Source organism: Microcebus murinus, chromosome 2 (assembly GCF_040939455.1).
Source record: "Microcebus murinus isolate Inina chromosome 2, M.murinus_Inina_mat1.0, whole genome shotgun sequence".
NCBI classification, from domain to species: domain Eukaryota; kingdom Metazoa; phylum Chordata; class Mammalia; order Primates; family Cheirogaleidae; genus Microcebus; species Microcebus murinus.
This window is the reverse complement of record NC_134105.1, coordinates 109,162,201-109,188,989: the sequence shown is the minus strand read 5'-3', so window position 1 is coordinate 109,188,989 and position 26,789 is coordinate 109,162,201. Positions and strand designations below refer to the sequence as shown.

The 26,789-nt window shown below is 44.7% G+C and overlaps 1 protein-coding gene across 2 annotated transcripts; it reads right to left on the bottom strand.

Moving 5' to 3' along the window:
- On the bottom strand, nt 1-26,789 carry PCP4L1 (Purkinje cell protein 4 like 1). Of its 2 annotated transcripts, XM_076000320.1 has the most exons (4): nt 26,656-26,785; nt 12,508-12,613; nt 2,109-2,163; nt 1-1,138 (listed from the first exon to the last, which is right to left on the bottom strand). In XM_076000320.1, the coding sequence occupies exons 2-4, from the start codon at nt 12,535-12,537 to the stop codon at nt 996-998; spliced, it is 228 nt and encodes a 75-aa protein (XP_075856435.1). In that variant the 5' UTR covers nt 12,538-12,613; nt 26,656-26,785; the 3' UTR covers nt 1-995. The 2 variants fall into 2 exon arrangements, with proteins under 2 accessions (XP_075856435.1, XP_012624040.1); XM_012768586.3 differs by lacking the exon at nt 12,508-12,613 and having other exon boundaries at nt 26,656-26,789.

Genomic DNA, 26,789 nt, shown 5'->3' with positions numbered 1-26,789 from the left:
TAGAGGTTAAATGACCCCAACTGAGGGTTTTTTATTATTATTATCATTATTAAACATGCTAAAGTCACATAGAATGGCTATTTCGTTTCTGCCCTGACTCCACAGTGGGGCAAATGGAAACTACAGGGGTAACTTGGTTTGTGTGGCCTCTGGTGATGAGTAGATTTGGGGGATTAGAGGTACGAAGGTTAGTTAAAGCCCCAAGAATCCTCCATGAACATGCTTTCACCAACAGTAACTTGCAGCTTCAGAGATTTTCACCTTCTTCATTTTTCTTTCCTTGATAAATCTACCCTACTTTTCATTTCCCTGCCAGTGACCCTGGAACCTCTTCTACCTCTGCCTCTTGTGGTCCTAGACTAGACAATGAAGGAAACTTCATTTTCTTTGTGGGTACCAGGCCAGTCTTCCTTCTTTGGAACTAATGTACTCGGCATGCACTATTGTGGGGAGCTGCTGGAATCAGGTCTGCTTGGGAGAAAGGGAGGCGCCAGTCCACATTGTGGTTTAGATCCTAGGAGGGGAAGTTGGAGGTGGTGGTGCAGAAGGATCTGAAAGGGAAAGAATGTTATCTGAAGTGTGAATGCTGTATATGCCTCACCCACAGGTACCCTACTCTGAAGGCTTTCCCCTCCTTCCCACACCGTGTGTGTGTGTGTGTGTGTATGTGTGTGTAGGAGGAGGTCTCTCAACCTCAAACCCTCTTGTTCTTCAACCCCACAGGGCAGGCATAGGTACTGATCAGGAGGGAGCTTTATCCCCAAGAAGAAATTGGTCCACTCTTAGGCAAGGGACTTCCAACTGAAGTCTTCATCTTTCCCACATTCCTCGTGCCTCTACTGCTGTGATGGCTTGATGGGACCAGAGAAAAGAATATATACGGGTTGAATTTGCCTCAGCAAGAGACTAGAGGAAAAAGGGGACGAAGATATGCGGGAGTCAGGGCTGTGGAGAAGGGGAGAGAAGGGAATGGGGTGAAGGACAAGGCTGGCCCTTCAGGAGCTGGGATCCTTTTTTCTTTTCTGGAATCGCCGGAACTTGCCCTGAATGGCAAGAGCAGCCTTCTCTGTTTCTGGTGCTGTCAGATCAATGTCAATCTCCTCCTCCTCCTCCGCCTTCTTGGCATTGCCAGCTTTCCCTGCAGATAGTTGGAAGACTCGTTAATGGGTTAACGAGACCTGCCTCAGCCCCTTTCTCCAGGTCCTAAATAGAGTGGTTAAGACCCACTTTGTTCTGGACTCAGTAGGTGGACCAACTTTGCTAGGACTGTGAATGCCTGATAATTCTCCTAGAAATTTGAGTCAGGGTACCTAGGCTGGGAATTAGCTATATTTACTTAGGGGAGCTTTGTTATTCTTAGACCAAATCACAGATGTCTTCTATCATCCCTTATTCCTAAATCCTACAGTTCAGGTCCCAAAGCACACTCACTTTCCCCAGCTTTCCCTCCATGTCTGATGGAGGCAGTATCTGGGATTATCTAATGAGTTTCTTCTTCTTCTTCTTTTTTTTTTTGAGACAGAGTCTCTCTTTGTTGCCCAGGCTAGAGTGAGTGCCGTGGCATCAGCCTAGCTCACAGCAACCTCAAACTCCTGGGCTCAAGCAATCCTTCTGCCTCAGCCTCCCGAGTAGCTGGGACTACAGGCATGCGCCACCATGCCCGGCTAATTTTTTCTATATATATTAATTAGCCAATTAATTTCTTTCTATTTATAGTAGAGACGGGGTCTCGCTCTTGCTCAGGCTGGTTTTGAACTCCTGACCTTGAGCAATCCGCCCGCCTCGGCCTCCCAGAGTGCTAGGATTACAGGCGTGAGCCATCGCGCCCGGCCATGAGTTTCTTCTTATCATTATACCTGCTTCTCCTAACCACTCCAGACCCAGTTTCTAAAACCAAAGAGCAAATACTGATAAGTTTACTTCCTAGGAAAAATTGGAAAGAAGACCATATATAAATATAGTAGTTCTAGCCTAGTTCTTTGTTTCACTTATCCACGTTTTTATTCCTTTCACATCTGATTTTAAGAGCTCCCAGATTTACAGCCCTACTTGCCTTCATGTCCCTACTTTCACCCACTCTACAAACTGTCCAGCCCAACCCCACTCACCTTTTTCATCTGGGCCAGATGCTTGGTTGGTTGCTGGGGATGTTTTGGTGTTAAGCTGGGAAAAAAAATCAGAATATGAGATATTAATGGAAGTATTAAAGTGCCACTACCTTAGATCCCTTGAGTACTCTCAAGCCTTCCTATTCCCAGGTGCATTTCCTTCATCATTTGAAGAAGTGGATGTTGATATAAGAGCATAAGAAAAGTCATCAAAATTTATTCAACAAACTAGCATTCTGGGAGGCCGAGGCAGGAGGATCACTCAAGGTCAGGAGTTCGATACCAGCCTGAGCAAGGGTGGTTTCGTCTCTACTAAAAATAGAAAGAAATTAATTGGCCAACTAAAATATATAGAAACATTTAGCTGGGCATGGTGGCGCATGCCTGTAGTCCCAGCTACTAGGGAGGCTGAGGCAGGAGGATGGCTTGAGCCCAGGAGTTTGAGGTTGCTGTGAGCTAGGCTGAAGCCACGGCACTCTAGCCCAGGCAACAAAGTGATCATTGTCTCAAAAATAAATAAATAAATAAAAACATTAAAATTTATTCAATAGGCCAGGCGCGGTGGCTCACGCCTGTAATCCTAGCTCTTGGGAGGCCGAGGCGGGCGGATTGCTCAAGGTCAGGAGTTCAAAACCAGCCTTAGCAAGAGTGAGACCCCGTCTCTACTATAAATAGAAAGAAATTAATTGGCCAACTGATATATATATAAAAAAATTAGCCGGGCATGGTGGCGCATGCCTGTAGTCCCAGCTACTCGGGAGGCTGAGGCAGAAGGATCGCTCGAGCCCAGGAGTTTGAGGTTGCTGTGAGCTAGGCTGACACCACGGCACTCACTCTAGCCTGGACAACAAAGCGAGACTCTGTCTCAAAAAAAAAAAAAAAAAATTTATTCAATAAAGATTTATTGGTGCTAGGGAAATTGTACAGGACAAAATGGACAAAATCCTGCCCCTACGGAGCTTACATTCTAGTTAGTGTATACACAGATGAATAAATAAACATAGTAATATAAAACGACTGCTATGTTAGATGATAATAAGTTCTATAGAGAAAAGGCAGGGAAGGGAGGCAGTGAGTGCTGGGGTGGAAATGGAGGAACACAGTTCGACATAGTCAGGGGAAGCCTCTCTGAAAGGCGGCATTTGAACAATGAGCTGAAAGAGATGAGGGAGTAAGGCTTGCAGCTATTTGGGCGAGAATTTCCAGGGGACCTGGGGTGGAACTGTGACTAGCCTATTTGAGGAATAGCAAGGGATCAGTGTAGCTGGAGTGGACAGAGGAAGGAAAAAGGAGGAAAGAAAGATGGAGATGAGATGAGAGTTAACTAAAGATGGGCACAGATTATGTAGGGCCTTGGGAGTTTTTTGAGGACTTTTACTACAAGTGACTTGGGAAATGAGACCTCTGATTTGCACAAAAGGGATATGAGAGAAGAAGCAGAAAAACCTGGTAGGAGGTTATTGCAGAAAACCAAGCAAGAGGTGATGGTAGCTTAAATCAACATGGAGGCAGTGGAGATGGTAAGTGGTTGGATTCAAGCTGTGGCCAATATGATTTATTAATTGGAAAGATGGTATCGTGAGGAAGAGAGGAGTCAAGGATGACTCCAGAGTTCTGGCCTGAGGATCTGAAAAACTGGAGTTGCCATTTCCTGAGATGGAGAAGACAGCAGGGGGAGCAGCAGGTTTTAAGGAAACAATCAGGAGCTTTTTCTTTTTTCTTTCTTTCTTTCTTTTCTTTTTTTTTTTTGAGACAAGTCTTATTCTGTCACCCAGGCTAGAGTGCAGTGGTATCATTATAGTTCACTGCAACCTCCAACTCCTGGGCTCAAGTGATCCTCCTGCCTCAGCCTCTTGAGTAGCTGAAACTACAGGAGCGTACTATCGTGCCTAGCTAATTTTTCTGTTTTTTGTAGAGATGGGGTCTCGCTCTTGCTCAGGCTGGTCTCGAACTCCTGGCCTCAAGCGATCCTCCTGCCTTGAACTCTCAGAGAGCTAGGATTACAGATGTGAGTCAACATGCCCAGCCCAAAAGCTTGTTCTTGAACAAATTTGAGATGCCTGTTAATTATCTAAGAGGAGATGCTTTTATAAATAGATAGTCAAGAGGAAATAAAGAGAAGGGTCTGGACTAGAGATACAAATTAGGAGGTTATTGACATGTGGATAGCATTTAAAGCCATAAGACTGAATGAGATTACCAAGGGAGTGAGTGCAGATAGAGAAGAGGATCAAATCCTAGGGCATTCCAGTGATGAGAACTGAAGAAATGAAGAAAAATCAACAGCTGAGAAGAAGTCAGGTAGGACAGGAGGCAAGAGATTATAGTAATGTAGAAGCCATGTGAAGAAATATTTCAAATTCTGCAGGTTAGCCAAGTGAAATGAAGACTGAGAATGGCCACTGAGTTTTGCTGGATGGAGATCACTGGTGACATTGACAAGAGAAGTTTCAGTGAAGAAGGAAAGCAAGAGTCCGGTTGCAGTGGATTCAAGAGAGAAAAGGAGACGAGGAATTGAAGCAGCCAATATAGGAAGTAGTCCACAGAAATGGGGATGAAAGTTTGGGGGGATAGGGAGGTCACAAAAAGATTTTATTTTAGAAGACAGAAATTATAGAATGCTTGTGTTCTTATGGAAATAAACCAATATGAAAAACTGTAGGAGAGGAAGAGGATCATCACTGGAGTAGGAGAGAGTAGGTGAGATCTAGTGCATGAGTAGAGGGATGGTCTTGAATAGGAGCTAGAACAGATCACCTATAGTAACTGAAGGGAAGACAGGTCATATGGGCCCTGGGAACATTTGGAAGGTCTCCCCTAATTGCTTCTGTTTTTGAAGTAAAATAGGCAGCAAGGTCATCATCCAAGAGGATGATGGAAGAGGTTTTAAAGGAAGGAAGGGGGAAAGAAGGAATGAAATATTCATCTAGGAGAGTAGGAGAATAAATGGACTAAGGAACAGTAATAGGACTGCTAGGAGACATTAAGGCCCCTCAAAAAGTAGGAGGTCATGCATTTGGAGTGAAACTAATCAGCTGATATGTATGCTTTTTTTCTAGCTTCCATGCTCAGATGGAGAGTTAGATTAAACATAATAGTAAGGCCTGGTGCAGTACACATGCTGTATTCCCAGCTACTTGGAAGGCTGAGTCAGGAGGTTCCCTTGAGGCCAGGAGTTCAAGCCTAGCCTGGCCAACAGAGCAAGACCCAGTCTCTCTTTTTTTTATTTAAATTTTTAATAATTTTATATTATTTGTTTTTTATTTCTTTTTCCATTCAAAAGACAAGTTTGAAAGACCCAGTCTCTAAAAAAAATTTTTTTTAAATTAGCCGGGCATGGTGGCAAGTGCCTATGGTCCCAGCTACCCAGAGGATTGAGGCGGGAGGATTGCTTGAGCCCAGGAGTTGGAGGCTGCAGTGAGCTATGATCGCACCACTGCACTCCAGCCTGGGTGACAGAGTGAGGCCCTGTCTCTAATAATAATAATAATAGTAATTCACCTTCCTCAGAATCATATTGATAAAGCTGCTTCATCTAGACATTCTTCAGTCTAAAGGTACAATTTCATCCTGAGACAGTCATTCCCATAATTGATGCCCTTGGAATCTGTTTATTCATTTCACAATTTTGAGTAGTTTATATTTAACAAAATACAGGAACTAGATGCTTTCACATATGTTTTCTAATCTAATTCTTATTTTTAATTTTTTTTTTTTTTTGAGACAAAGTCTCACTTTGTTGCCTGGGCTGGAGTGCTGTGGCATAAGCCTAGCTCAAGGCAACCTCAAACTCCTGGGCTCAAGAGATCCTCCCGCCTCAGCCTCCCGAGTAGCTGGAACTACAGGCATGCGCCACCATGCCCGGCTAATTTTTTCCATATATTTTTAGTTGGCCAATTAATTTCTTTCTATTTATAGTAGAGAGAGGGTCTCACTCTTGCTCAGGCTGGTTTCAAACTCCTGACCTTGAGTGATCCACCTGCCTCACCCTCCCACAGTGCTAGGATTACAGGCGTGAGGCACTGGGCCTGACCCTAATCTAATTCTTAGAATGGCTCAATGGACTATATAGTGTTATCCTTCATTTTAAAGATATGAACTTTTTGCCGGGTGCAGTGGCTCACGCCTGTAATCCTAGCATTCTGGGAGGTTGAGGCGGGTGGATCGTTCAAAGTCAGGAGTTTGAAACCAGCCTGAGCAAGAGCAAGACCCGTCTCTACTATAAATAGAAAGAAATTAATTGGCCAACTAATATATATATATATATATATATACAGAAAAAATTAGCCAGGCATGGTGGCGCATGCCTGTAGTCCCAGCTACTCGGGAGGCTGAGGCAGCAGGATTGCTTGAGCCCAGGAGATTGAGGTTTCTATGAGCTAGGCTGATGCCATGGCACTCACTCTAGCCTGGGCAACAAAGGGAGACTCTGTCTCAAAAAAGAAAAGAACAGAAAAAAGCCATAAGAGAAAATAAAACAGAGTAGTCTGAGAAGGTCTCTCTGAAGATTGACATTTGAGTAGAAGTTTTAATGACATATAAGAACAAGCCATGTGAATGCCTAGGAGAAGATCCTTCTGGGCAGATGAAATATCCAGCAGAAAATCCCTGAGGCCAATTTGTGCCTGGTATGTTGAAGGAAGAGAAGAAAAAAAAAACACCATCATAGCTGGAGCTAAATAAAGGATCAAGTATAAGAAATGAGGTGCAAAGACTTTGAATTTTTGTCTACGTTGACAAAAAAGTGTTACAGGTTTCAAGGCAGAGGGAAACATGGTCTGACATGTTTTTAAAGAATCACTATGACTGATGGGTGGAGAATAGGCTAGACAGAAACTCAGAAAAATAATTAGGAAGGCTTGCAGTGGTACAAGCAAGATGATGGAGGCTTGGACCAGGCTGGTAATGATGGAAGTGATAGGAAGTATTCAGACTTGAGACAAGTTTCATGGTAAAATAAGCTGGATCTGTTGATGGATTTTTGAGTACATAGAACTTGCCAAAGAGCTTTTCTTTAAAGGGCAGCAGAGGAATTGGACAGTAGTTGGAGATGAATATGGCTTCATGGGAGGGTGTTTGGTAAGATGGGAGATTTAGTGAATGGTGATGGGAACAATTTAGTAAAGAAGAAAAAAACGGTAATGCAGGAGAGAGGAGGGATAATTGCCAGAGTGGTGTCTTGAATAGGCAAGAGGAAATAGATCTAGCACCCAAGTGGAAGGGTTGGCCGAAGCTAGGAATATGGACAGTGATCTACAATATAGGGACGAAGTTACAGATGCAAGCAAGATAGCAGATGTGGTAGGAATGCATAAAAGTTTTCTTCTGATTGTTTCTATGTTCTCAGTGAAATAAGAAGGACAGTTGTCAGCTGAGAGTGAAAAGGGGGCAGGAAGTATTAAAGAGATGAAGAAAGGGGAAGAATGAGTGAAATAATCATCCAAGAAAGTAAGAGAGTGAATGAAGGGGTGAGATATAGCAGGATTATCAGACAACACAAAGGGCTCACTTGAGGTTAGTGGCCATATATTTAACCTGAAACTGGTCAAGATATTGTCCTATCTTCCAGGCTAAGTGAGGAGATAAGACAAGTACCCAAATGATATTTATTGAGCATTTACTATATGCCAAACATATAATCTTATATGCTAATCATACAATCCATTTAATTTCTGAAATCTCTGAGCAGATGTCATCCTATTTATAGTTGAGGAAACAGGCTTAGAGAGATGTTAAGGATCTTGTCAAAGGTTGAGTCACACAATAGAAAACAGTGCACCTGGCTTTGGAACCCAGGCAGACTTACTTCACACCCCTAATCACCAGGCAGTCTCCTTAAATCCAAATATTGTCACATGCTGACACAAATATGCTAATATTTTAACTATTACTGAATCTAGGTGCAAGGCACATGGATATGCATTGAACTCTTCTTTCAACTCTGGTAAATTTTTCCAATAAAATGTTAGGAAGAGATAAGAATAAAATAATTGGCCGGCGCGGTGGCTCATGCCTATAATCCTAGCACTCTGGGAGGCCAAGGCGGGCGGATTGCTCAAGGTCAGGAGTTTGAAACCAGCCTGAGCAAGAGCAAGACCCCATCTCTACTATAAATAGAAAGAAATTAATTGGCCAACTAATATACATAGAAAAAATTAGCTGGGCATAATGGCGCATGCCTGTAGTCCCAGCGACTCGGGAGGCTGAGACAGGATTGGATTGCTTAAACCCAGGAGATTGAGGTTGCTGTGAGCTAGGCTGACGCCACAGCACTCACTCTAGCCTGGGCAACAAAGCGAGACTCTGTCTCAAAAAAAAAAAGAATAAAATAATTTAAAATAAAATAATGATTATTAAAATAAAAAATGCTGATGCAGTATTGTATTTGATGTGGGAAAGTCTTTAAAAGTAGACTACAAATTGATATAATCCAAATTTTGTAAAAGATACACATGTGTTTATCTATGTATATATATATATATTTTTTTTTTTAAAAATCTAGAAGAATATACACAACAGGGTTCCTAAAACCCTATCAAATTCCTGGTAGCTCCCCTTTGACCAAAAGAAAGATTCCATAGGCTGGGCGCGCTGGCTCACACCTGTAATCCTAGCACACTGGGAGGCTGAGGCGGGCGGATTGCTCGAGGTCAGGAGTTCGAAATCAGCCTGAGCAAGAGCAAGACCCCATCTCTACTATAAATAGAAAGAAATTAATTGGCCAACTAATATACATAGAAAAATTAGCCGGGCATGGTGGCGCATGCCTGTAGTCACAGCTACTCGGGAGGCTGAGGCAGAAGGATTGCTTGAGCCCAGGAGTTTGAGGTTGCTGTGAGCTAGGCTGACGCCATGGCACTCACTCTAGCCTGGGCAACAAAGCGAGACTCTGTCTCAAAAAAAAAAAAAAAAAAGAAAAGAAAAGAAAGATTCCGTAAGTGGAAGGATTGTTCTTGAGACTCTTGAGAGACTGGCTCAGTCATTACTCTTTCTGTCCCCATAATCTCCTTGTGGTCAAAATTTTTAATTTTTTTTTCTTTTGTACATGATCAATATAATGGCCCAGTAGTTACCTAGCTGACACCTTCCACTATGGCACGCTGTCATCACAAGAGGTTTGTCCACACTGCAAAGCGTGATGGGGATGGGGTATGCAGTTAGATAACAGCAACTGTCCAGACAAGAGGGTCACAGGTTAAGAGGCAAGGTCTATAGTCCTGTGATCTCTGACTTCAAATCCTACTTTCTCTATGCCAGCAAATCCCTGACTCTGATCCTTGCTTCAGCCATTATCCCTCTGTGTGACTCTAAGCCTATTCCCTTAATCCATCAACTCTTTTCTCCCACCCCAACCCCTCCCCTTTGAAGGGAAATCTGGACCCTGAGTCTAAATATGTTCCCTCAGGTGGCTGTTTCCTCTCCTTTCCTTCTCATATCAGCGGACCTTGAGAATCCGCTGAGCACGAATATGGTTCAGGACTGAACCACACAGGCTGCCACTTTCCCTCTGCCCTGCCAGCTGCTCCCCTTCCTGAGTCTCTACTGAGATTACTGGCCCTGGAATGGAGCAGTGGCTCAGCTAACGTCTGCCCCACCCCCAGGGGTTTCCAGCTGCATTTCTGTTAAGTTTATGAGAGCTCATAATCCAAGAGCAAGAAGCTCCACAAGGGACACCAGAAAAGGGTGCTGTAAGGAGAAAACCCCTATTATTCACAATGCCCCTTGAAATCTCCCTTGTACTTCCTGCTGAAAAGCAGTGTGCTGTAGCCCCTCCCTCCTGTACCCTCTCTAGCCAGTTCTCAAAATAGCCACTCTGGACACTCTAGATTTCTGCATTGAGTTGTTTGTGTTTTTTTTCGGTTTTTTTGGGTTTTTTTGAGACAGAGTCTTACTTTGTTGCCCCCGCTAGAGTGCCGTGGCATCAGCCTAGCTCACAGCAACCTCAATCTCCTGGGCTTAAGTGATCCTCCTGCCTCAGCCTCCCAAGTAGCTGGAACTACAGGCATGAGCCACCATGCCTGGCTAATTTTTTCTATATATTTTTAGTTGGCCAATTAATTTCTTTCTATTTATAGTAGAGACAGGGTCTCGCTCTTGCTCAGGCTGGTTTCGAACTCCTGACCTTGAGCAATCCACCCACCTCAGCCTCCCAGAGTGCTAGGATTACAGGCGTGAGCCACCGCGCCCCGCCGTTTGTGACTTTCTAAGATTGGGTGAGGGGAAGTTAGGTCACAGGTTGTGTGCCCCCTACCCTCTCTATGGTACCCAGTTCTTTACTGGTGCCTGGCCTCTGCCTCAACCCTCCTGTTTATCTTCCAGAAACGCAGCAATTTTAGATGAATGAAAGTCCTCTTGCATATCCATCTGCAAGCCATCAGAATAAGCATACTTCAGGTAAACTGTGGAGGCATGGAGGACCACTCTGGGTGAACCAGCAATCACATGCTCTATAAGAGTATCTCTTATAAAAAGTCATACAGGCTGGGCGCGGTGGCTCACGCCTGTAATCCTAGCACTCTGGGAGGCTGAGGCGGGCGGATTGCTCGAGGTCAGGAGTTCGAAACCAGCCTGAGCAAGAGCAAGATCCCATCTCTACTATAAATAGAAAGAAATTAATTGGCCAACTAATATATGTAGAAAAAATTAGCCGGGCATAGTGGCGCATGCCTGTAGTCCCAGCTATTCGGGAGGCTGAGGCAATAGGATCGCGAGCCCAGGAGTTTGAGGTTGCTGTGAGCTAGGCTGACGCCACGGCACTCACTCTAGCCTGGGCAACAAAGCGAGACTCTGTCTCAAAAAAAAACAAAAACAAAACTCATACCTCCAGAGTAGTGAGGCCAACCTACAAGAGCTGTAACAGGTCAGCATTTCTCAGCTTCTCATGCAGCCCCTCATTCTAGCCAAGTATAGATTATAAACCTCTCAGGTGTTCTTCTACTTCTTTCAGTACTGAGCTTTTCTGACCAGAAATAACATCAGTGAAATGGTTCGGCAAATCCCTCTTTCTCCCTATGAGACCCAACTAAGGGAACTGGAAGAAATCAAGGACTTCAGAATGTCACTTCACTTTATTTTATTAATAAGCACATATGTAATACTTACTATGTGGCTGGGTGCGGTGTCTGACGCCTGTAATCCTAGCACTCTGGGAGGCTGAGGCGGGAGGACTGCTCGAGCTCAGGAGTTTGAGACCAGCCTGAGCAAGAGTGAGACCTCATCACTACAAAAAACAGAAAAACTAGCCGGGGCTGGTGGCACATGCCTATAACCCCAGCTACTCGGGAGGCTGAGGCGGGAGGATAGCTTTAGCCCAGAAATCTGAGGCTGCAGTGAACTATGATGATACCACTGCACTCTAGCTGGGGCAATAGAGTGAGACTCCATCTCCAAAAAATAAATAAATAACAACAACAACCACCAAAGAAAACCTATGTGACAGTTACTTTTCTTTGCACTTTATAAACACTAACATTGAATCATTTATAACAGTCCTATGCAATAGTTATTATTATTTCTATTTTACAGAGAAGGAAACTGAAGTCAAGAAAGGTTAATTATCTTGCCTACGGTCACAGAACTAAGGAGTCACAAAGCCAGAATTTGAACTCAGTCTGGCTCTAGAATCCATTCTCTTGATCATTGTATTATTCAATCTCTCAGTCTTCAATCAAACGCATGGGCATGTACGTGCATGTGTATGTGTACACTCGAGGATGATGACCAATGTAAGATTAACTTGACTACACAAGTTCTCCCACAGAGCAGAACAATCTCCACATAAGAAGGCAAGTCCTAGGAATCATGATTCCCTTCCATTCCCGCAGTTAGGCAGCTGTATCCAAGACCCAGCCTTTCAATCCACAATCCCCAACATGTTCTTCATGTACACTCCACCAGGAACATGGGGAACATGTCCCACTATGGGGCAATTTTACATGTTATTTGAGAATCGAATCCCAGTCCACGCCTACCACTCAGATTCCTGCTCTGCTAGTTGATCTAACCGCCCTGATTCTGGCTTTCATCTTACTGTTTGCTCAGTGGACCTCCTGACACACACCAGGCTAACCCCTGGAGGACAGCCATAGTCAGTATTTTATCTCACTCTTTATTCACAGGGCCAGATTCTAGTCCTTCAGTGTCTGAGAATTCCACGTGCAGAATCATGCCATCGGCTTCAATTTCAAATGACTCCCTCATTCAAATTCAAGCCTGTTACTCCAAGTTTCTAGTGAGCTTGGGGCTTGGTTCAGTTCAGCCTCACTGCCCACACAAGACTGAGTATTTCTCGCTTCTCAGTACATACCAAACACTAATTAGCAACTGTGAGGCCCATCAACTCTTGCGTTTCCCTAGAGGGCCCCAGTTTCTTTCCTTCCTGTATTCCTTTTCTGCTCACCTCTGGGCAGGATGTGCACCAATGTTCCATTCCATCATCTAGGTGGTGCTGCCAATTCCCAGGAGTGCTCTTTGTTTCCTCTGCAGCTCAAAGTTGTGGATTCTTCCTTCTCATGGGAAAGGAAGAAAAAGAGAGGCTTCTAGCTTAGAGGTCCTTTTTTCTTTAGGCTTTGAGATTGCAGAAAGGGACATGACACAGCAACACCCTCCCTTTCCCTAATACTTTCCCAAAGAGTATCTACCTTTTTTTATTTCCTTCCATTTTCAGCAAGGGAAGCATCACTCCCTCGCCCTGTCACCTCCTTCCAGGGCATTTGTCAGCATTCACATGATGTCTTGTCCTTCCATTGGAGCTCTAGAACCCATTCCCTTTCTCCTTCTCAGAAATCTTGACCATCAGTTCCCTTTACTCTCTTATATATAAGCTCCCACTCCCACTCTCTCAAAAAGAAAAACCTTCCTCACTCAATCTGAATTTCTTTTCCAACTGCCATTAGAGTACAAAGCATCAGGTCTAGGACCAAGCCTTGAGGAACACAAATATTAAAAGGTTAGGGAGTCCTGGAGAACATTCAGGGTATTAAAAAGGAGTTTAGGGAGACTGGATGTGGTGGCTCACATCTGTAATCCCAGCACTTTGGGAGCCCAAGGCAGAAAATTGCTTGAGCCCATAAGTTCGAGATCAGTCTGGAAAACATAGTGAGACCCCATTCTTTTTTTTTTTGAGACAGAGTCTCACTATGTTGCCCGGGCTAGAGTGCCATGGCATCAGCCTAGCTCACAGCAACCTCAAACTCTTGGGCTCAGGCGATCCTCCTGCCTCAGCCTCCCGAGTAGCTGGGACTACAGGCATGCGCCACCATGCCCGGCTAATTTTTTTCTGTATATTTTTAGTTGGCTAATTAATTTCTTTATATTTTTTAGTAGAGACAGGGTCTCGCTCTTGCTCAGGCTGGTTTCGAACTCCTGACCTTGAGCAATCCACCTGCCTTGGCCTCCCAGAGTGCTAGGATTACAGGCGTGAGCCACCACGACCGGCCAAGACCCCATTCTTATAAAAAATAAAGATTAAAAAAATTAGCTGGATATGGTGGTGCATGCCTGTAGACCTAGCTACTTGTGAGGCTGAGGCAGGAGAACCACCTGAGCCCAGGAGTGTGAGGCTGCAATGAGTTATCATCACGCCACTGCACTCCAGCCTGAGCAGTAGAGGGAGACCCTATCTCAAAAAAAAAAAAAAAAAGGTTAGAGAAATCTTTTCAATAAATAGTGTTGGAACAATTGGACAGCCATACACAAAAAACCCACACTACCTCAATCTCTGCACCTTATATAAAAATAGGCGGGCGCGGTGGCTCACGCCTGTAATCCTAGCACTCTGGGAGGCCGAGGCAGGTGGATCGCTCAAGGTCAGGAGTTCAAAACCAGCCTGAGCAAGAGTGAGACCCCATCTCTACTATAAATAGAAAGAAATTAGCCAAACAAATAAAAATAGAAAGAATTAGCCAGGCATGGTGGTGCATGCCTGTAGTCCCAGCTACCTAGGAGCCTGAGGCAGAGGATTGCTTGAGCCCAGGAGTTTGAGGTTGCTGTTAGCTAGGCTGACGCCATGGCACTCTAGCCTGGGTGAGAGAGCAAGATTCTGTCTCAAAAAAACAAAACAAAACAAAACAAAAACCTAGAAATAGGTATAAAATCTAAAACTATAACACTTTTAGGAGAAAACATAGGAAAAAAGGCCAGGCATTGTGGCTCATGCCTGTAATCCTAGCATTTTGGGAGGCAGAGGTGGGAGGATCATCTGAGGCCAGGAGTTTGAGACCCGTTTGAGCAAAATAGCGAGACTCCATCTCTACGAAAATTAGAAAAATTAGTCTGGCGTGGTGACGCAGGCCTGTAGTCCCAGCTATTTGGGAGCTTGAGGTGGGAAGATTGCTTGAGCCCAAGAGTTTCAGGTTGCCCTGGCAAAATAGTGAGACTCTGTCTCAAAGCAAACAAACAAAAAAAGAGAACAGGCCGGGCGCTGTGGCTCACGCCTGTAATCCTAGCTCTTGGGAGGCCGAGGCGGGCGGATTGCTCAAGGTCAGGAGTTCAAAACCAGCCTGAGCAAGAGCGAGACCCCGTCTCTACTATAAATAGAAAGAAATCAATTGGCCAACTGATATATATATAAAAAATTAGCCGGGCATGGTGGCACATGCCTGTAGTCCCAGCTACCAGGGAGGCTGAGGCAGAAGGATCGCTGGAGCCCAGGAGTTTGAGGTTGCTGTGAGCTAGGCTGACGCCACGGCACTCACTCTAGCCTGGGCAACAAAAGCGAGACTCTGTCTCAAAAAAAAAAAAAAAAAAAAAAAGAGAACATAGGAAAAAAATGTTTACAACCTTGGAGTAGGCAAAGATTTCTTAGACACACCAAAAGCACAATTCACAATAGAAAAAAATTCTAAATTGAAAAATAAAGAACTGTTCTTTGAAAGACACTCCTAAGAAAATAAAGAGACTGGAAGAAAATATTTGCAAATCAAATATCTGATAAAAAGACTTGTATCTAGAATAAATTTTGAAAGAATGTTCAAATCTCTATAATTTTTAAAGATGGGCAAAATATTCTAACAGACACCTCAGCAGAACATGCATGACAAATAAGCACATGAAAAGATGTATAACATCATTAGTCATTTGGAAAATGCAAATTAAAACCACAGTGAAATATATCACTCACTACATACCTATTAGAATTCTTTTGAAATTATATGAATTTTAAAATTTTTTTAGAGATAGGGTCTCACTCTGTTCCCCAGGCTGGAGTGCAATGGTGCAATCATAGCTCACTGTAGCCTTGAATTCCTGGGCTCAAGAGATTCTCCTGCCTCAGCCTCCCAAATAGTTGGGACTAGTAGCTGGGACTACAGGTATGTGCCATCATGCCCGGCTAATTTTTCAAAAATTTTTTGAAAAAATGTTTGCAGAGACAGGCTCTCCCTATGTTGCCCAGACTGGTTTCAAACTCCTGGGCTCAAGCAATCTCCCACCTCAGCCTCCCAAAGTGCTGGGACTGCAGGCATGAACCACCATGCCCAGTAGAATTTTTTTTAAAGGCAATATCATGTGTTGGCAAAGATACAGAGCAACTGGAACACTCATACATTGATGGTGGGAATGCAAAATGGTATAGCTACTTTGGCAATTTCTTAAGCACACACCGTACAACAGCAATCCTACTCCTAGTTATTTAACCAGGTGAAATTAAAATTCATATCCACATATAAACTTGTAATGTGAATGTTCATAAAAGTTTTACTTGTAATTGTCAAAAACTGGAAACAACCCAAAGTCAGTGTCTGGTGAGGGCCCACATTCTGTTTGTGCATGGCTGTCTTTTGCTGTACCCCCACATGGTGGAAGGAGAGAGGGAATCTCTCTGGGGTTTCTTTTAATTTATTTATTTTTTATTTTTATTTATGTATTTTTTGAGACAAAGTCTTACTCCGTAGCCCCAGCTAGAGTGCCGTGGCGTCAGCCTAGCTCACAGCAACCTCAAACTCCTGGGCTCAAGCAATCCTGTGCCTCAGCCTCCCGAGTAGCTGGGACTACAGGAACACGCCACTATGCCCGGCTAGTTTTTTCTATTTTTGGTAGAGACTGGGTCTTGCTCTTGCTCAGGCTGGTCTCGAATTCCTGAGCTCAAACAATCCATCTACTTCGTCCTCCCAGAGTGCTAGGATTACAGGCGTGAGCCACCACACCCGGCCAAAAATTAGGTTCTTAATATAGCCTACCTACATTATGCAGCCTCTGATTATCTCAGTAACTTCATCCCTGGAATATACCATGTTGCTTCCCACCTTAGGACCTTGGCATGGTTCTCCTATCCCTGCCTCCCTTTTATCTGGTTAATTTATACTGATTTTTTATACATGATTTACATTAAGTATTTATTTGGTTTTTTGTTTGTTTTTTTGAGTCAGAGTCTCACTTTGTTGCCCAGGCTAGAGTGGTGCTGTGGCGTCAGCCTAGCTCACAGCAACCTCAATCTCTTGGGCTCAAGTGATCCTGCCTCAGCCTCCCAAGTAGCTGGGACTACAGGCATGTGCCACCATATCCGGCTAATTTTTTGTATATATATTTTTAGTTAGTTGATTAATTTCTTTCTATTTTTGGTAGAGACGTGTCTTGCTCAGGCTGGTTTCGAACTCCTGACCTCAAGCCATTCACCCGCCTGGGCCTCCCAGAGTGCTAGGATTACAGGCGTGAGCGACCACGCCCGTCCTACATTAAGTATTTGTTAAACAAATGGAGCTCTCACTCTGTTTTAGTTGCCACCTCATCTAAATTTCTGACATCAAATTTGTTTTCAGACAGATGAGGGCTCCATTAGGTAGCTAGTTCAGAGGTTATGAAAAAGGGAATTGGCATTAACTGATCAACACTTAAGTGCACATATAATGGGGTGTCGGGCAGGTGGGGGGGCATGGTATATTCACACCTAATGGATGAGGTACACACTGTCTGGGGGCTGGACATGCTTGAAGCTCTGACTCAGGCAGGGCAAAGGCAATTTATGTAACTAAACATTTGTACCCCCATAATATGCTGAAATTAAAAAGAAAAGATAAAGGGTATCAGAATCCATGTCATTGCTTTTCCTCATTTCAGCATATGTGCCTGAAAAAGCTGAGGATAAAGGGAAAACCTTCTCATGAAGTATTTCATATTATCTGTACTATAGGTATTTTTAAATTATTTTAATATTATAAATTTTTATTCATATTTTTTCTGAGAAGTATGATTACCAAGGGCTCAGATGTACTATAGGTATTGTATATTTGTCTTACCTCTACCTTCTCCACCTCCAGCACCCCGCTAGATTTCATTTCCTTAAAAGCACAGTCCATATTTCCCACTTACTTCTGTATTGTCTACAGTAACTGCAACCTGTGTCTTGTACATCATAGGTACTTAATAGATATTTGTTTGTGTGAATTAAAATTTCCTCAGGCTTCAAATTCCTGGGAGCAGCAATGTGACATATTACCGTGTTTCCCCAAAAATAAGACCTACCCATAAAATAAGCCCTAGCAGGATTTCTAAGCATTTGCACAATATAAACCCTACCCCCAAAATAAGACCAAGATCTAGTGATGGGCGTGGCTACACAGCGCATCTGCACAACCCATGCATTTCCTCGCGGAGCGGTGAAGAAGATGAGCAGCTCTTCTCATCTGCCCCATCGTGACAGCTACTATTCCAGAGGTGACCGGAAAGGTGCGGGCAGCCCCACCAACAAGGTCAGCTCCCCCTGTGAGGCCCCGGGCATCCTTTGCGTGCTGCAAGCTGAGACTTTGAAGGGAAAATAACACATTCCCTGAAAATAAGCCCTAGGGTGTCTTCTTGAGGAAAAATAAATATAAGACCCTGTCTTATTTTCGGAGAAACACGGTAGATGGAGTTAGACAGATCTGGGTTCATACCCTGGATCTGCATTGACTATCTGTTGAAATCTTAGCCCTGCCATTCCTAGCTATGTGACATTGGGGAAATTTTTCAGCTTTGCCATGCTCAGACCTCTCATCTGCAGAAGAGAGATAATACCTATCTTGAAAGATGAAAAGAACTAGAGGAAATGTATATAAAATGCCAAGTGCATATTGAAATAAAGTCATTATTGTGAAGTAAAATAACCCTGGGGCCAGGCACAACAGCTTATGCCTGTAATGCTCGCACTTTGGGAGGCTGAGGCAGGAGGATCATTTGAGCTCAGGAGTTCAAGACCAGCCTGAGCAACATAGCAAGATCCCGTCTCTACAAAAAATAGAAAAATCAGCCAGGCATGTTGGTGTGCACCTGTAGTCCCAGTTACTCAAAAAGCTGAAGCAATAGGATTGCTTCAGCCAGGAGTTTGAGGTTGCAGTGAGCTAGGATGATGCCACTGCACTCTAGCCTGGGCAACAGAAGAAGACTCTGTCTCAAAAAATAAATAAATAATATAAAGATAAAATAGCTCATCAATAAGTTTTGTTTTTGTTTTTTTGAGACAGAGTCTCTCTTTGTTGCCCAGGCTAGAGTGAGTGCCGTGTCGTCAGCCTAGCTCACACCAACCTCAAACTTCTGGGCTCAAGCAATCCTGCTGCCTCAGCCTCCCTGAGTAGCTGGGATTACAGGCATGTGCCACCATGCCTGGCTAATTTTTTCTATATATATTAGTTGGCCAATTAATTTCTATTTATACTAGAGATGGGGTCTCGCTCTTGCTCAGGCTGGTTTTGAACTCCTGACCTAGAGTAGTCCGCCCACCTTGGCCTCCCAGACTGCTAGGATTACAGGCGTGAGCCACCGCGCCTGGCCATCAATAAGTTTTAATATTGGTTACATGTTGAACCAGCAATATCTGGGACATAATGGGTTAAATAAAATATATTATTCCAATAAAAATATATATTAATGTATCTCCCTGGGTTCCATATAAGGATAGGTCTAGGTCAAATTGCTGAGGTTTCGCATGGTTAAAGTATGGAATCTGGCCAGGCGCTGTGGCTCACGCCTGTAATCCTAGCACTCTGGGAGGCCGAGGTGGGCAGATTGTTTGAGTTCAGGAGTTCAAGACCAGCCTGAGCAAGAGCGAGACCCCGTCTCTACTAAAAATAGAAAGAAATTAACTGGCCAACTAAAAATACATAGAAAAAAAATTAGCCGGGCACAGTGGTGCATGCCTGTGGTCCCAGCTACTCAGGAGGCTGAGGCAGAAGGATTGCTTGAGCCCAAGAGTTTGAGGTTGCTGTGAGCTAGGCTAATGCCACAGCACTCTAGCCCAGGCAACAGAGAGACTCTGTCTCAAAAAAAAAAAAATAGTGGAATCAAAGAGTGGAGTTGTCACAGAGTAGATCTTCCCTACGAGGAAGGAGGAAGAGAATACCTGAGATTGCTCTCGGGGCCCCGGGGCTTATTCTGCTACCACAGGAGTTGCATAAATGATGTTTACTTTACTCTAAACCAACCGTGGAAATCACAATCTCCCTGTATTCCCAGTTTCTGTCCCCCAAAATGCTGAGAATGGTTCCAAACCTCTGGGAACCCATAGACAACCACTGCCCCCCCCCCCCACACACTTTATTTGAATTATAGACCAAAAAGGAGACGGAGATTAGAGCTCAGGAGTAAATAAACCATATTTCCTTGATCAAGTCCTTTTGTCCACCTTTGTTTCACAAAGATGATTGTGCAAGTCTATTCCTTGCCTCACAAGGTAGCATTGTCTGGGCAAGCAACTAAAGACAGTCAAAGAAGGAGTAACATAGGTGCTGTTTTTCTGTTGTCACCTTTGGGCAATAGGAACCCTATGACTGACTCACCCTGCCCCCTTCTCAGGCTGCTGTTTCTTCCTCCCTTTGTGGCTTTCATCTTTAATGGCGTTGCCACAGCAACCATTGTCACCAGAAGAGGGAAGATAGTGTCACCCCTTCTGCTCCAGGCAGCAAGTTAGAACTAACCTTGGAAAGGATAAACTACCTAGATTTCTCCATACTTCTCATCCCACTGGGCTCTTTAAAAGGGGATCCCAGGCTGTTAACAGCAGCAACAAACAGCAACATGGATCCCTTCATCATACCTGGGCCACCTATACCTGCATTTGCATGACATAACTCCGGTGTCGTGCAAATGAAAATACATTATAAACGCATTATAGTACTTATTGCCAGTATCACTTAGTGTGCATGATTAGGCACGAGTATTTAGAATCCTGTCCAGGGCAGGAAAACCTAAAAAGAAACTGAATCCTAAAAATCCTAAATAAGATACTAAAAAAAGCTCTTCTCTTGCCTTTGTATTGACATAAATCCTAGGCTTTATAAGCTCCCTGCTTGCTGTAGAGGTGCAGGAAACGAAGAGGGGGGAGTGAGTGGATCTGCTGAGTGGTGACAAAGAGGCTTTGCTCTCCCACTCCCCAGGGACCCTCCTATCCTTGATGACATATTCTCTCCCCCCGGTGTTAAAAGGAAGGTCACTGCTAAAGGACCTCACAGAGGCCTCTGGGATCCTTTGGTGCTCTTAGAAGCCCCTAGTCTGCTGTTTTTGGAGCACTGTTGGAACTGTTTCAATTCTTCCAGTGCAGCAACCAGCTGCAGTCCTCAAACAGCTTCAGAAAGACTTGCTCAAGGTCACCCTCAAGATAATAACAGAAAAAAGAGCTAGGAATCCTTACTCCAGATTCTACATACACACACTCCTCTCCTAATATATGGAATATTTCCCTGATGCCCTATGTCTCAGAGGTCTCCTAAGACAGGAATAGAACCTAAGCAGCCCTAGCTCCCAAGCCCCCTGGTCTGTCCCTCTTCTCTTAGCCACCCCACCCCTGTTTCCTGGAATAGCAGTACCCCCCACTGGAGTCAGAGGCAGAATTCCTTGGCCATGCCAGCTCATGGTATGCAGTGAGTCAACAGTCCCAGCCCATTCCCCCCAGCATGGGCTGCCACAGTTTAATGAGTGGTTATTTGTGGTACTCTGCACACAGCTTGGAGTTGTGCCTTCACCCCATACTGGGGGTAGGGGGTGGGAGAGAGAGAGTAGTGCCAAAGCATCATTTATTACTATAATCTTCAATGTGCATCCCACCCATGGTGTTAATGTCCCAAAATAAACGTATTAATCCCCCCACAGCCTACAAAGCAAACACTCAGCTGGAGGGCTTTGTGTAGGAGGGAGACAGCACCAAGGACAATAGAACGGTACCTCTTTTCCCTGGATAGGGTGTTGGGAAACCTAGGTGGAAATGCCTTCAGGAGTTAGCCTAGAGGGAAGAAGAAATCAGGCTTCCTCGAGGAGAATGCCACAGGTCTAGGTTTCTAGGTACTTGTTTATAGGCACCTTGCATGGGGATACATATCGCTTGGAAAAAGTGGTTTCAGATCTGCTCTGATTTAGCTTACTCTTGCAGCTAAAATAATTCTAGGGCAAGTCAAGCCAGCTTGAGCAGTAGGTCTAAAATATGGATTTAGAAAATCATGCACTTAGGATCTGGTATTCCAGTAGGCTTTTATCATTTATCTCGCCAGTCTAATACATTCTTCTTTCCCTGTCTTTCTTATCTTTCTCTTCCCAAAGTCTTTGTACTGCTCACTCAGAAGCCAAAAAAGGGATGACTAAATATCCAGAGCCTGTTTGGTCACCAGGTGTACCAATTTTATTTAGACACCTGCTTTCCTGCACTGGGTCCTTCAGGTCAGATAGAGTTAAGAGAACTCTTCTCATACTAGTGTGCTAAATTTTAGAAAGGAATCCTCTCTTTCTGGTCCTTTTTCTTTTTTGAGACAGAGTCTCGCTCTGTCACCTGGGCTGGAGTGCCATGGCAGCAGCCTAGCTCACAGCAACTTCAAACTCCTGGGCTCATGTAATCCTCCTGCCTCAGCCTCCTGAGTAGCTTGGATTATAGGAACGCACCACTATGCCCCGCTAATTTTTCTATTTTTAGTGGAGACAGGGTCTTGCTCTTGCTCAGGCTGGTCTCAAACTCCTGACCTCAAGTGATCCTCCCACCTTGGCCTCCCAGAGCACTAGGATTTATAGGTGTTAGCCACCGTGCACAGCCTCTTTCTGGTCCTTGATGCTCTGTAATTATGGGAATCGATGATGTACGTTGAAACTAAGAACCCATGAAAAGAGGGCCTCCAGGCTTCCCCCTCCCCTCACTCCTCCCAGCTTATCTGCACCACTCCAGCACATTCACCACATCCATTTTTTTTTTTTTTTTTTTTTTTTTTTTTTTTTTTTTGAGACAGAGTCTCCCTTTGTTGCCCAGGCTAGAGTGAGTGCCGTGGCGTCAGCCTAGCTCACAGCAACCTCAAACTCCTGGGCTCGAGTGATCCTTCTGCCTCAGCCTCCCAAGTAGCTGGGACTACAGGCATGTGCCACCATGCCCGGCTAATTTTTTATATATATATATTAGTTGGCCAATTGATTTCTTTCTATTTATGGTAGAGACAGGGTCTCGCTCTTGCTCAGGCTGGTTTTGAACTCCTGACCTTGAGCAATCCGCCCGCCTCGGCCTCCCAAGAGCTAGGATTACAGGCGTGAGCCACAGCGCCCGGCCCACCACATCCATTTTTAAGGTGACTAGGCATCTTGCATAAGGATGGATACTACCTGCCCTACCTAATATTTTACCCAAATGTACCCTGTTGATAAATATTATCCCATGTGAGTCTCTCCTCTCTATATATACTCTTGCTTAGTATTTATTAAATTACACTGCTTTTATTTCTTGCAGAAAGTATCCGTAATATATTCATTAAGAGTCACATACAGATCAAATCATTCTCTACTGGGGCAACATGTTAAAGAAGTCCTACGGAAAGACCTTTTGGGATGAGAAGTCAGCAGTGCCCTAGTCTTGGTTCTAGTACTGTTCAGAAGTTTGAGGTTACAGTGGGCTATGATCATGTCAATTGTGCTCAGGCCTGGGCAAAAGAGCAAGACCTTCTCTCTTAAAAAATAAGAAAAAAGAAAAGAAAAGAAAGAAAAGAAGGAAAGAAAAAGAAAGAATCACCACCTCAAAGAGTTAAGTATTGATCTTTCTTCATCCTCTCCACCCACAATCTTATCTCTATCACTTCCCTCAGTTAAGACCCTCCATAAACAGACAAGATAGATGCATCAGGTTTGCATATCTGGACCCTCAGCCACATTACTTATGTTTGCCTGCCCGTATAGAGACTTGACATTCTGAAAGGTAACTTAGCTGCAGCTTGAAAGAAAGAGTCATCTATATTCCCAGATTACAGGTTGACAAAGTCATCCACTTCTACCAGCCAGAGGCTCCTGCTCAAGCAGCTAAAGCCAACAATCTAAATGGGTCACTAAGAAAGGGATGAGCAAGCTCAGGAACCAAGTTCTGGTTTCCTTTACTTTGGAAAGCAGATATTTCCAGGGTAGAAGACATTGCAATAACAGGTAGCTAGCTCTTCTATTTTGTATGTTCAATATAATCATAGTAATAATGGCACATAATTGAGAGAGAAACTTGGATTTCCTCCAAGTCCCTACCATGTTCCCTAACAACTGGCTCATGGAAGACATAATAGAATGGTATCACTCTGACTGAACTTCCATTATGGGGAAGACTGCAGATGCAGACAGATGTGCACAGGAAAGAGAATGTGATCCCCTAAATGTAATATCCCATTACCATTCGGTAATAAGACAGCAAGCAGAATAATAAAGGGAGCACCAGTTCTAACTGATCACCACTCGGAAATCTCCCTAAATGAGATTTCTAGTTGATGTGTCCCTTGCTCCAGCACCTGCCAGCCAAACACAGATCAGACAACATGAAGATGTAACTCATGACTCCTATTCAGCAGAATGACTGCTGGACCAAGGGATTTCTCCAGCTAAGCTCCTCACCAATGAGGAATGCAACAGGATCATAGAAGAACCTGCAATTCTGATTTAAGCGGTCAGCTACACTATATGAAAAGGATTATAGGAAAGAGCCCTCAGGGACTGAATGTATCTTCCATTCCCATCCTTCACTGAAACTAGGGAAAAGTTATTAAACTAAGGAAACAGACTGTGATCTACAGCAATCAACTCCTGCGTGCAGCTGTGAATGCAGACAAGCTGGAGATGAGTCCCTGCAGCTCCTCTGTGCATGAATGCACACGCACTCACAGGGAATGCTCTGCTGCAGTAATGAGTGACAGCAAAGAGCCACAAAGGCAAAGCAGAGCCACAGATCCTCCCCAGCAACCCCGCCAGAACCTCCACACTGTTGGTTGCTCTAGGTCTGGAGGCTCCTCCCAGTTTTTGTTCTTCAGTTGAAATGGGAATCTCTTAAAGACATTCCAAATCCTCTCATTTCATGCAGTTTCTCTGAAGCAAGAAAATAAGCAGGTGGGGGAGGGGAAACTTACATAAGATTCAGGGTACACAGGGCTTTCCTGGGCTAAGCTCTTCAGCCTGAAAGAGGAGACCCATGGGGCTGGGCTGAGAGAAATGAAGCAGTTTGGAGTCTCCCTAGAGCTCCAGAGCTCTGGGCAACACTTCCACTTTTCATCATAGCTTTTATAAGAGGAAGAAAACAGGTTGAGTCTTGGCCCCTAGGGAAGCAGAGACCCCTTGGTGATCTGCTTCAGAGACAGCTGGTCTCTGTGTACACCCAGGTGGCTGCTTCTGGATTTTATAAATACTCTTCCCTGAAGCCAGGCTCAGCTCCGTATTAGGAGGCAGCTTCGATGGCTAAATTGCTAGTTAGAACCTGTTCTTTCTCACAGCCTAGGAGGCTGGGCAGCCTTGCAAACACTGAAAGTTCTCGTCCAAGGACCCTACCCTTATCCCCTCATCATTCTACTGAGCCCTGCCTGATTAAGGCTAGCCAAGTTCAGCTGCTGAGTCAGGAGGGACCCCAAGACTTGACTTTCCCACCAAACACCAAATTGTTTTCCTTGATGCAAAACAGCATTGTTGCTCTGCCTAATAGCACCCTGAACGCCAGCCTTTGTAGTGTGTCCTACAGAGGGGCCATGCACTTCCCCTCAAAAGCACAGGCTAACCACAAATCTTCATGTTAGCATAGCCTTCAGATCATAAACTCCCAGGGGATGGCTAAGATTACAACTTTCAAATTTAGAAACACTAGGGTGGGAGGAGTGTTTTGAACCCTAGACCTCAGTGAAAAGAGGGCAAAGAAAACCTCTCTTCTCATGTTAGAGCTGAAAGAAGCAAGAGGAGCAAAGGTTGATCCATTTTTTTTTTCTTTCTGAAAGACTACTGTCATGGTCACAGTCACAACCAGCTGAGAGGCTGGAAACCACTTTGGGTCATCTGCAGCCCCCAGACTAGGTGAATTTTCCAGGATAAACTTAGTGGACATGGCAACCAAGACAACAGAGCAGTTGGCACTAATTGGCTCCCTGGGTGACAACTTTTGGTAAGAACCAGCAGGGTTCCTACTAAAGATCTTCATTTTTAGTATCTAAACTGGGACTCAGGCTCCAGGGTCCTATTCCTTCACTAACCTGATGTCTTTGAGAATTCTTATGCTAGGTTTCTGTAATACTCTAAAGGAAAAAAAGAAACAGGGAGATAATAGCTAACACAGATTGAGTGCCTACTCTATGCCAGGTATTGTCTGAAGTACATTGCATATACTATCTCATTTAATCATTAAAACAACCAGTATCATCACCATTTTACAGATAAAAAGCTGAAGCATAGAAAGGTTTTGTAATTTGTCTGAGGCTACAGTGCAGTTAATTAAGTAGCAGAGTTGGGGTCTGGCATATAGCCAAGACGCTGGATTTAACACAAGGACCTGGGTACTAGGAAAGAGGTTGCAGAGGGCAAGCTTGTGATGCCACTGCCCAGACTGACTTCAGCCGGGAAGGGTGATTCTCATATCTGGATATGAGACTGTGCCTACAAATATGGTCAGAACATGAGAGAGGTCTTTCCAAAGTCTCTGCTTTTGCCCCCCACAGTGTTCTCCGAGAAGAGTAAATCAGTTAATGAACTGGGTCTGGCTCCAATGAGCACCACGGAGCCTGCAGGAAGACCTAGGGTGTAACAAGCACTGCAGAGGGAGGTCTACTCTCCAAGGCGACATCTCCCCAGGAGCTGGACATGCCTCTACTACAGGGGCTTCTGAATATTAGAAAGGAGATCCCTTCAACGTTCCTGACTGAATGAATGGGGGCAGGATGCCACCTTCCTAAAAGAGGGAAAGTGGCCATCCTAGGGGCCAGGGACGGAGTTCTCTTTGGATGCTAAATAAGAAGTACAAGAGCAATGGAGCCCTAGGAGAGGGAGGATAGAAGCGAATTGAGGGGGTTAAGGGAAGACAGAATAACCTCAGGGCAGTAAGACAAATGCAGAGGACAGTATCCCCAGGAGACGACTTATCACCTGAGAGCTCAGCGCCTCACCCCGCCCCCGCCACAGCGGATTCCAGTCACCCCCAAAGCACCATCCACGGTAGAGATTCTTAAAACACCCCCTCTTCCAATCGCTTCCCAGTGCCCCGAGGTGGCATCTTCCCCAGAGGGGCAGCAGGGCGCCACTGGAGGGTTCTCCGCTGCTCCCTGGGACCCCGAGCCGCAGCCCCCTCCCCGCCGCAGCCCTGCCCGGAGCGCCGGGGCCAGGCGGCGCGGCTCACCTCGCTCATCGCGGCAGCGGACCGGGCGCGCGGGGCGCGGCACGCGCAGGTGAGGCGAGGAGCCCTCGGGGCTGCGCGGGCGACGGCCGAGAGTTGCCGGGCTCTGAGGCAGGGGCCCCGGCTGACCGCGACAG